An 11,950-nucleotide genomic window follows, 5' to 3' on the forward strand; every position below is an offset into this window, starting at 1 on the left:
TCGAGGGCCAAATCCTTACCGTTCTGTAGTGCCCATCAAGCCTGCTATGGACCAGACAGAGGTGCATATTATATTGACCATTTTGTGAGATACTCTGAGACATGCAAAGGAGATCTACCTAAATGCAAAATGTCATTCTTCTATTTTTTAATGTATCTGCGTATTTTTTAGCTCTGCACCTCAGATTATGTTCCCATAGACCAGACAGAAGTCCTCCAGGCTCCTGCTGGCTTCTGCGGCAGTAGCCAGGGTTCATGTCCCTGTGGTTTGAGTTTATTACAGTGAAATCTGAGAGGATATAACAACCAAAAGTCCCACTACCCGTTATCACTGAGCCTTCCACCAGCACCACTGGAATGAGAAACTCTGTGGGACACATGCGGATGGGCTGCAAAGTAGAATCATAGAATCGTAGAATGGTTTGAGCTGGAAAGGACCTTAAAGCCCATTGAGTTCCACCCCCTGCCATGGGCAGGGACACCTCCCACTAGCCCAGGTTGCTCAAAGCCTCATCCAGCCTGGCCTTGAACCCCTCCAGGGATGGGGCATCCACATGAGCAGGTTGCAGAGGTGCCTGCACAGAGCAAGCCCTGGCAGTTGGGGAACCTGGGCAAGTCTAGCTCGGGCTGGAGTTACCTCCTTCTGTGGAGAAACTGTGACAGAGCATGGTGATACCTATTCTGCTGGTGCTTTCCCAGGGCTCGCCTGAGCAGCACATGGGGAGACAATTTCTGTCCCACATGCCAGCGCAGGGACTTGAGATTGCTGTTTTGTGGACTGACTGTGCAGCCCATGGTTGCAAGCACCACAGCCACAGTAAATGGTGTAATGAAATAAATGCACGAATCATGCAACAACTATATGAATTACGAAAAAAAAAGAGAAACAAATATGTGACTTAAAAAGATTGCTTGATTCTTTTGTTAGTTTGCATTTGAGCAAGTATATATACAGGGGAGCTGCCTGTAAGGTGGTTGGAAATGAGCTGATTCTTAGAAAATAAATCATAGATGGAGTGCAGCCACCTCAGACAGGAGTTAAGCACTAAGGCTGGAAAACACTGCACAGTGCCAACAGCATGAGCAGTGTGCACCAACGGCAGGGACATGGAACCAACTGCAGCCAGTGATGCCGCTTTACACCTCTGAAATTAAAATTTCTTGGGTTCCTAAGGTCAGGTATCAGTCCTATCTAGGCACTGGTGTAAGTATCTCAGTTTCCCAAATAGTGAACAGAAACAACTCCTGCTTCACTGAGGGGTTGATCAACATTCCTGTGAGCTGACTGTCTTATTTAAGTGCCAAAGTATGAATTTAGGCACCCCAGTTTGCACATTTTGTTTTGTGATTTTTCAGTAGAGCTATTCAAACAAATACTTACCCTCAGCTCACCTGGCAAAGACTTTCATTTTCACAGCTCTGTGGAAAAAGTGAACCAGATTTATTTTCACTTCAAATGTTTCTTTAAAAATGAGAGATTTTTCCACTGGCAGAAGACTAACGTTTGCTGGTCAATATATTCATAAAGCAAGAATGGTAGCTTTGCGCAATTTGGTTTAATGAATGAGCCTTTGGGTTGCTGTAGCAAACCGGCCAGCTAGCCACAGTGTTTGAAATAAGTCAGGCATTTTTGTTTGCTCTAATTTTGGGTGGTGGCTTTGTTGTTTGATTGGTTTTGCAGTTTGAACACCATGGTGCTGCTCTGCTTTGGCCGAGTGAGGCAGCCATACCTAGCAATAATAGGAACTGATGTTTCCTTTTGTGTAGGAAAACCATTTTCATCCCATTTGGCAAATAACTGCTTTCAGCTGTATCCTTAAAGGATGGGGTAGTCTTTTGCACAGTACCCTCTCTTATTTTAGGGGAGCCAAGTTACCAAAGCCAAGCAAGAGCACCTGGACATGTTGAGCCATCCTTGTCCAGCCTTGTAATTGAGTGAATGGCCTCCACTGATTGAGCAAAAGGGGATGAGGGACTTCATCTCCTCAGCAGAACAGATTTTTCACTCTCCTTGGGAAGCCTGATGCCATGTGATTGACCAGATGGCTTAAAAGGATTTTTGATTTGTGTTAAGAGTGCATTCAAAGATCCAGGGTAGAGGGTAGGGTGCAGACAATCCTTGGATCAAGTCTGGCTAGAATCATCCACTTTGAAAAGGCTTGCTGTCATTTTCACACACTGCTGTTGAAGATTTAACAAAAATGCATTAATCTTGGTTCACTGCTTTCTCACATTTCATAGATGGTATAATAAATGTTAGACTCAAGATGTTCAGGATATACATTTTGTCTCTAATGCAAAAGGCATCTTTGAAATATCTCAGTTATCTACAGGAGGAGCAAATGCTAATTCTTAAGCATTTAGAGACAGATTCTATCATGTTTGTAAGTGAAGACTAACTTCTCTGTGAGTTTTCATCAAGTCAGCGACGGATCTCACACTGCTGCTTTATTCAATCTAAATAAGAATGGCAAAATTTAGAATTACATTTTGTTTAAAATCAGGTAGCTACTTTGATCCCTTATAATCTGCACAATGGCGGTGTGAGAACTCAGTGGAGGAGAAAAAGTATTATAAGTGTTCAATTGAGTAATTTAAACTAGTTATAATTTAGTGAGAGATGAAATCAGAATACTTAGATAATCCATCTGTTTAACCAAGAAGTAGGGCTAAAAATATAGCCCAAATAAGCAAATAAGCAACCAATAAGCAAGCAAAATGCTAAAATAGCAGGCTATTGTGGCAAAACAGTTCATTTTCTTTTACAGTCTTGTGGTTACAGTCTTTCTCACAGCACTCCTAGGGTTTCAAACACTAAGAAAAATAAAGAATTGCAGAGGTATATGCAAAACCTTCCCTAAACCAAAAACTGTTTTAAAAAATCCAGTAGACAAGTGGGTTTGGTTAAAGAGCAAGTCATCCTATTTTAATCTGAGATCTTTGTTTTATGGGTCCCCAAACTTTCACCTATTGGTAGAACCAGAATTTGTGTATTGCAGAAATGTTGATTTGACCTAGTGCCACTTGGCTACTCAAACCCAGGCTAAAAGTTGATAAAATCCTGGTGTCTACAGGTAGATGGTATTGGCTGTGGTCTTGTTCTTTTCAGGTAAAGCTAAATAGGAGCTGATGGTCTCTTTATTCTGGATCTTTGTTTCGATGGGCTGGGTGGAATTCCCAATGATCCTCCTTGTGTATTACAGTGCCTTTGCATATGAAACCACATAGATAAATGAGAACATCTGTCTGTGATTTACCCTGATTTGTTCAGTGGGGTGAAGTACAAAAATTAACCTTTAGGGCTGTGATGAAGCCGTGATTTTCATGTTTAGCCACAACCATCTACCCAAGCTCCAAAAGTGCAAAAGAGCGATCAGCTGTACATTGAGAGTAGTCAACAAATGCACGCAAGGGGCCTGAAATATTTGGTTCCCACAAGCTTTCGCAAACAAGAAAAAGTATGGGTAGGAATGTTGCCAGCTTTCTCCAGGCCTTAAGAACTGTCATGTTGATGCATATCTGAACCTAATGTAAACCAAAATGTGGTGCCAGATGAGTACTAATACTGTAATCTAGTCTTAGGTTTTGGTTGCCATCTAGATGTTGGAACTAAAGTTGAGTGTTTATTAATGTTACCTATTCCTTACAATCAGTACTTGGTCCCTGGGTGAATACTAGGCTTAGTGGGAAACATACTGGCATGTGAATGTATTCACCTGGGGACTGATGTATTGTCCATTGAATTTAGTGGGTCTTTTTCCATGGATTTCTGCTGCAGGAAGATTGGGCCACAGAAATAATCTTTGTTGTATTTAGGTTTATGAATAGTCTTTATAAGAAGCTAATAGCAGGAGCAAAGTTGTTCCTGCCTTTGTTTGTAGCACTGAGCTGCACTTAATATCTGTTGGAGATGAGTTTATTCGAAACAGTCAAGAGAGGGCAGGCAGGCAAATTCTTGTAAGAACAGGGCTTCTTAAGAAAGATTAGTGTGACATGCCCATACTCTGGCCATAAGGGATGAGAAAATAACTTTGTGTACATAACACATATGAGGTTGGCATCTTCAACCACATTGTACCACCTCGTCTACCTCTTCAGAGAAGGAATCTGTCGTGCTAGAGAAGGTCTAAGTGCAGGCTGGAAACCCTAAAACAATATGAAGCTGTGGAGTTACACCTCTCCTTCATTAAAATGAAATAAGGAATTTGTTTCGTTTAGATTAGTTAACATGCTTCCTTGGATGCTATATTTATAGCAGGAACAGACATGATGGATTCTGGGTGATGAAATTGGCAGTGACAGGTAAAGAAACCTGCTAGATTACCTTAAAGGTACATGTTTGCTGGAGTGAGGAATAACAGGGCCACTGCTTTTAAGTACGCTGCTTGGATTGATAGTTGAACTTGATGATCCTTGAGGTCTTTTCCAGCCTTAATGGTTCTATGATTCTGTGCTGTGATGGATCCTTTTGCCATTCAGTCAACGTAAATTCTTCTTCAAGGAGAACATTGGCTTGAATAGAAATTATCCCACTTACCACTGTCTTTCTAAAGTGGACATTTTGGTCATATGTGGAAATCCAATTCGGTGTAGTGTAAGTGGAAATCCATTCAGTGAAATTTGAAGACTATGAAAACTACTTGCAAATACAAACCCACATTGTAATCAGTTTCCTCGAGGCCTGTTAGCTTCCCTGGTTCAAGGAGGGTTCATCCTAAGCAAATGGATCAAATTCTTATCCCTGTGAGATGTGACTTTGTTGGGGGGTTGCATGACTGTCAATAGGATGACTATTTATCCATCCTGATTATTATGGTTTTGAAATGAACTAGCACAGAACTAAATCAATAGTTTAAGTGTTCTGAAGGGTACCTAAATTAGGCTAAATCAACTAGGGCAGACAGATGATTTGCATAATACTTTAATTAGCAGAAATTGTCATACAATTTAAGGCTCTCCATACTGAAATTTGGACATTAATGTATTATGTTCTGCATATCCTCTCAGAAATGTGAGAGTACTACAATATTAACTGTCTCTAACGCTAAACTGCACCCCTCCAGATCCCGTGTATCACTTTTCAGGGTATTTTTGTTCACAGGTTTATTGTTATCTGCTTTCTATAGAGGACATTGAGCTTCAAACTCTAATAAAAGATCCCTTGACTGTGGAAAGCAGGCTGTCTAAATTGTCCTTTCATGGCCCATTATGGTAATGAGAAAAGGAGAGACAAGGAACCAAGTGAAAACAGAATTTCTTGGAATGGATTCTGTTTGTCATAGACACATTGTGGGGTTGAGGAAATTGAAAGGAAATGTTTGTATAGTGGCAGGAAATGTTAAAGTAGCATACAGACGCCTTTGTAATTTTCTGCATATTTGGCAACTTGTTTCTACAGAACACACTGAAGTTTAGACATAAATACAGTGATTCATACTTAAGCAACAAGAAATAATATTTGTAATAATGAAAATTACACGTGTTGGGAGAAGCTGTGATAAGACACAGCACAACAACTGCCAGAACTTCTGAAACAAGGGGCTAAAACATCTCCTGTTACAAGCATAACAAGATGATTATCATAACTTGCATAATACGGTGCTCAGTGTTTTACATATGCTCCAGACAGACAAACAGTTACATGGTTTGTTTAGGATGACTTTTCAGAAAAGCCATCTCTTTTCTTCTCCAGGACATCCCCTAGTAAACACTAATTAACAGTTTAAGTAACCCATCAGAGATGAATAAATGGAGTATTGAATAAATAAGGATTTATTTATAATAAATAAAATACAAACTTACAGTATAACACTTTATAATAAGTGTTATACCCTACTAGTATTGAGGGTTTTTTTTGTTCATGTAGAATAACTTGATTCACTGAAATGCAGACTGCTTTTTTTAAGAGAGAATCCATCATTAGCAACAAGAATGGACTCATGATTTTATACCAAATATGAAACTTATCTACTGAGTTTGTCATTAGCTGAAGTATCTTTCACATTGGCAGAAGACACATTTCATGGTTATTTGTAATGGGCTATGAAGGCATCTTGAACTAAAACAGGAAAAGTGTGTTTAGTAACTAATATTTAAATTAAAAATGGAAGAAATGGAACAGCAATATAACATAGGAAGAGCAACACACATTACATTTAAATGAAGTTTTAAAAGTAATTCTTACTGCTGAGCAAGAGTTTTACTTCATTATTCAAAAATTCCTTTTTCAGAGTAAGTAGATGGTCATTTAGTGGTACAAAAACTCTTGGTGTAAAACCGGGCAGAAAGGTGTATTTCCTTACATGATTGAAATTTATGTATTGAATCCTGTGTATGAACCTGGAATAAAATGTAGTTTTGGGTAGAAAACGCAGGAAGTTTTATCAACCTGAAGTTAAGGATCCCATCTGAGCTGCAGTGTGGCTGGCTGACATGGTAGACTGTGTGGAAAGGATTTTTCAGCCATGTCTAAATATTTTATTGAACCAACATGCTTGGAAAAGCATCCTTTTTTTTTTTTTTTTTTTTTTTTACCCAGCAAGACAAAACTGAAGGAACTAAGTGAAATAATAGTGTAAGCATATTCCCTGAAAATAAGAAGCTGGAGTTGTCAGTGCTTTTCTCTTCCCAGAAGGAATGTTATTGTAGTTACACATTCCACAGAAAGTTTGATGCATTTTAATGATGAAGGTATTTATTCTACTTTCATGGTGGCATAGATCTTTTTTTCCGTCCTGTTCACTTTATGAACTTCTGGCATCTATCTGTTATGGTTCCAGATCATAGTTGTTGTCAGATTGTTTGGACAAACTGTCAGGCATTCTCTAAGCTAATGACGTTTATCACTGGTTCTCCTGGCAAATGAACATTTGTTCACCATGAGTCTTCTGGCATTACAAGGGCAATTATTTGCGGCTGTATGGTAGCTCTGTGATAAGAGCTCTTAGTCATCACAGAGCTACAATTGCATCTTTCCAGTACTCCTGTTGTAAATAATTGAAATAAAAGTTTGAAAGGGAATGAATGGTTCCTTCAGAGAGGAAATTACATGGAGGACTAGTATTCCGGTTCTGGGAAAAGCAGGCGGGATTATACGTAAGCACTTGAGAGCAATTTTCCTTTATGTAAGAACAGTGCTCTAGAGGTGAAAACAAACAGGGAAGCAGCAATAATGACACAAATGGCCATGTCAAAAGTCTACAAAAGCATTGGACTCTGCGGAGATTACTCTCTTGGGCAGTCGCTAAGCAGATTGCCTGGTAGCTGACCTGAAGCTCATTAGCCGTTGTGTAAGAAAGGGAAGTAATCATAGAATCATAGAATCATTATGGTTGTAAAAGTATCATCAAGTCCAACTGTCAACACAGCACCACCTAACCCACTAAATCATGTCCCGAAGTACCACATCTACACATTTACTAAACTATCCTGCACTTTTTGGTGAATAAAATGAATGAATTGGGTTCAGCAAAAAAAATTTGTGATAAGGCTCAGTCATTTGGTACATAGAGAACTGACAGATGTAGTGTCCATCACTCTAATTTATATTTTTTTCTAATTTGTAAAAAATAATCTACGTTTTATCTGACAACTAGGTTAGGACTAATGATAAATTCCTCTTCTTGTTACAATTTCCCATCCATAGGGGAAGAGTAAGAAATTAAATGTTGCAAGAAGGAGAAAGCCCTTCCTGAAAATACCATCATTTCTTTTATAGAAGTTTGGGAGGGGGTTTGTTTGGTTTTCTTTGTTTGTGTTTTTGTTGTTGTTGTTTTTTGTTTGGTTTTGGTTTTGGGTTTTTTGGATTTTTTTTTGTTTTGACTGCCTGTGCTCATGCTGATCTTCAAAGGCAGACTTTTCATCACTAGTGTCCCCCCAGACTTTTACCTTGGTATCTGGTATGAATCCTACTTTTTTGTCTATTTTTTATAGACTTCTATTATTAAGAACATTCCTTTTTATCTTTGAACCTTCCTTTGAGTACTGTCACTGGCTGTTCTGTTTCCAGTCTCACTTGCAATGGTAAGTTCTACCAGTTTTCTGGCTGTCGCATTTCTGACCCACATTTGCAAACCTCCTTCGACGTCTCTCCCCTAGTACTGCTTTTCTGTACTTCTGAGACTTAAAACCATACATAAGGGAGAAAAAAAGAGCAGAACAAACCTGACCTAGTGCAAAAGAGACAAATTCCTAGCTTCAGCAGCAGCTTATAGAAAATCTTGGCTCAGCAAGTCAATTGGGAGAGTAAAGACCATTTCTCTAGGGTCTGTAACGCCTGCTCCTACATCCCCACCACAGTGCAGGTGACTGGCCCATGACTCCAGTAGTTTTAAGTCAACTTAAAGTCCTTAGCTAGTTGTTTCAATCTGTGGAAACTAGAACTGCCCAGAAATTAGGTGGTATAGCTTATGCTTACAGCTGCAGCAGTCCTTATCTGCTTCTGTACTGGGAATTCTCCATCACACCCTCTCCGTGCTATGACGTTTTGTCTATCTGGATGACCTGACTCTGTAGTCTCTATTAGCCAATGTATTTTCTAAACAAAGCTGAGAGCATGAAAATGTATCTCTCCTCTGGGTTTGTGAGAGCTAATAATACCTGCACGTCTGCCAAATTATGTTGCTATCTACAAGGATGTAAAATGAGAGAAGGTCACAGTAGCTAATGGAACAGTCCCAAGGTTTATCAGGATGAAAGTGAAAAGAATTTAATGGAGTTTAAAGAGGAGTAATGATTTCCTCCCTCTCACTGCAGCTGCTTCACCCTGTTTGCTCCTTTTCGCTTGGTTATATACAAAACATAAAAAGTGAACAACTACGCGAAGTGATGTGTTTTCCAGGGTTGTCGTATCTTGTAACTTGATAATCATTGTAATCCAGACTCACTGAGGGAAAGATTTATTTTAGCTACTCTAAGAGGGTGTTAGTGATGGATTTCTAATTTGTGAAACCATAGCTATTTCTGGGAAGGTTTTAACATGCAAATAATTAAATATTTTCCTTTTTTGTAGGAGCTTTTCTGTCCTCACTACACTGATTCTTTAAATACAGTTTGTTATCTAACAACTCCTGCTTTGAGAGCTATTCAGTCTCTGGTTATGTCAGTGGCTAGACTAAGACAAAAACATGCAAAACCAATCATTTTTATCTGTCCTGCTCAAATAGCATATGAAACAAAAGAGGGAAAAAAAAATCAAAGAACTGAAAAAACACTCCATCTGTACCTTGTAATCAAGTTAGCAAGTGATATGCTTGTTTTTTAAACTTTTTAAACTTAGACTTATTGATTTTGGTCATGTGCATTTGCAAGAAGGTGGCAAGGAACAGCAGCATTCGGACATAACTAGTGACTTTCTGTCAGTTTTTGCCTACAATTTGCAAAGCATTTTCTGAACCCTGTGGATAAGAGTAAATGAGATTAGGCTGAAGCTGAAATTCATTACAAATGCCCTAGAAAATCCAGTCAGAATGCAACTTGTTCTTCTGTGGATTCAACTGTGAAAAATCAAGAAGTAAATCCTGCTAGAGATTCACAGAATAAGTGTGTCACCAGTCTTTAACTGAATTGAAAGGAGAGCAAATATTATTCAGAGATTTTTTTTTGTAACAGAAGAGAATCTTTCACTGACTGAAATTCTAGTAACTTGAAATTTTTCTATCAGTAATTTGTGTATTTGTAGAGTACTTATTGTTATCAACATTCTTGTTTTTCAAATATTCAGTTTTTGTTCACTGGATTAGTTTGGGAATTATACAGAAGCTGTTTTATTAACCATCTCAGTTTCATGTGATAGGAGACTGACTTTAACTGACTTTAGAGTTCCTGGAGAAATAATGGCTTGAGTAAATATTCTGTCTCATTTATCATCTCTGCAGTGCCATATAGACCAGTTTACTAGTGATCAAAAATCCTCAGCAGAGGTGTTTTTTTACTGATTGGTGTAACTCACTGGCATTCTCAGGCCCTGAGTTTTCTGTTCTTTTTCCCCTGGTTCAGTTTCACGTAAAGGCTAGGAACGGGTAGACATGTAAGCTTTTCTCACATACAGAAGGGATCCAGGACATATTGTTAGTGCAGAGATAAGGAAGTTTTCCTTTTTCTTGTGGGTCTTAGGTCTCCAGAGCACATGATACCTGGTCAATACCACAGTCTCCAGAAAAGAAGGTGGAAGAATTTCCACTGTATTAAGAAGTTGTTCCAACACTGGAAAGAAAGAACAAAATATAAGCATCTAAATGAATATCTAGATGAATAATTCATATAAGGAATAGTAAGAGTGGGAATTTTACTGTTCCCTCTGAAAAGAATCAGTAGTTTAGGGACTATGGAGTAGGTACAGAATTTTTTTAAGGTGTCAGAGAAAGTATTTGGTTATCCATAGATTATATCTACTATAGGAAAGAGAATGTCAAGACATTATTAAGACTGTACTATGAAGCAGCTGCATGAAAAGGAAACTAAAGTTTCTATCCATATACTGCATAAACCGACATAGCTGGTATTTGAGCAGTAGTAAGCCTTTATAAATACAATATATATGCAACCAAAGAAAGACATAAAAACTTTGACAAATCTAGCAGGCCCTTTCTTTATAGCTGTTTCAGTATTTTTTCTTTTCCTTCCAAAAGCATCGTCATGTGATCAAGAACTTCAGTCAGCCCTGGAGGAAGCTAAACAGCCCCAGAAAGACAATGTGTTCATTCCAGAGTGTGCCCAGGGCGGCCTCTACAAACCAGTGCAATGCCATCCTTCCACAGGCTACTGCTGGTGTGTTCTGGTGGATACGGGACGTCCCATCCCTGGGACATCAACCAGGTAAGGGAATATACATTCAGTGCTCAAAAGCTATAGTGAGAAGATGCCTTGGTGTGCATGGACGAGCATGTAGATTTCTATTGCTGGTGGAATTATATCATATAGGTTTCTTCCATTATGAAGATGCAGTGAAATATTTCTAAGAGCTATCAGAAGTTAAGGCTAGATGGCCAAAGACTGTTTCACTGCAATGTCACAGGCAGTTTGCTCCCCCCATCCTCTTTTTTACATTCCATTTTGTGCTGTGAAGCCAAGGCTTGGAGCAGATAATGAATAAGCCCAGAGGAAAACTCACACTCCTTAGCCTGAATATAGAACTAAGTAAGATGGTCTATGACAGAAACCGTGTCCAACCTCAGAAATGTTCGGTTATTTTTCCACCAACCTCTTCAACTATTTCATGTGACTGGTTTTGATGGAACAACTGCTTGGGAACCCATGGAGAGGAAATATCATTTTAGTGTATTATTAATAGAAGCTTGGAGCTCAGTCGTCTCAGCTGAGCCGGATACATGGTAAAGTGTTGTTAGCCACAGGGAGCAGATGTAAGCAAGGCAAGCATCAGGTTCCAAAGATGTTATTTAGGCTGGTTATTGAGGTTTGACTCTTGAAGGAATGCCATGGAAGCTCAAATAAAGCTGGCTGGCAGTACGGGTATCTTGATGCAATCATAAATCTTTTCAAGCTTAAGCAAAAATCATTTTTTATCATTTGCATAAGGTTTGTGATAAAACATTATAAACCACTTGCTGTAAAGTGAGCATTCTTGGGGAGTGTTTTTCACATATTCTTCAAGTGCTGGTTTACTGATAGCTGTTTACACCATAGTCTAGACCATGCCAGTTACAGTACGAGCTGCAGTGAGCGTGACTTAAAGTTACTGTTGGTCTGCTGTTTCTGGCAAGTTGAGTTCCATAAACTGTCAAAACAAAATAGTCCAAATTTGGTCCTGAAACTGCAGGATCAGTACACATGTTGAGTGAGGACCTAGAGATGTCCTCTAGAGATTCTAGAGGCTCCTGTTTCTGTTCTTCCTCTCTTCTCCACCTCCAGGTTTGTTCACTGTTTCTTGTTTTTAGTTATAATCCTTCTCTGAATTATAGTTTAAATCATTTTATGGAGCCTTAATTCCTGCT

At 38.9% G+C, this 11,950-nt stretch overlaps 1 protein-coding gene across 1 annotated transcript in view; it reads left to right on the forward strand.

Annotated features, from left to right (window-relative positions):
• The window catches only part of SMOC2 (SPARC related modular calcium binding 2), a gene marked incomplete at both ends in the record, with an annotated part of 60,596 nt that overhangs the window by 44,182 nt on the left and 4,464 nt on the right, over positions 1 to 11,950 (forward strand). Inside the window, one exon of the mRNA XM_010082878.1 lies at positions 10,628 to 10,814. Within this exon, the coding sequence (XP_010081180.1) occupies positions 10,628 to 10,814 (187 nt within the window). The remainder of the gene's footprint in view (positions 1 to 10,627; positions 10,815 to 11,950) is intronic.

This window comes from Pterocles gutturalis, unplaced genomic scaffold (assembly GCF_000699245.1).
Source record: "Pterocles gutturalis isolate BGI_N339 unplaced genomic scaffold, ASM69924v1 scaffold7615, whole genome shotgun sequence".
NCBI classification, from domain to species: domain Eukaryota; kingdom Metazoa; phylum Chordata; class Aves; order Pterocliformes; family Pteroclidae; genus Pterocles; species Pterocles gutturalis.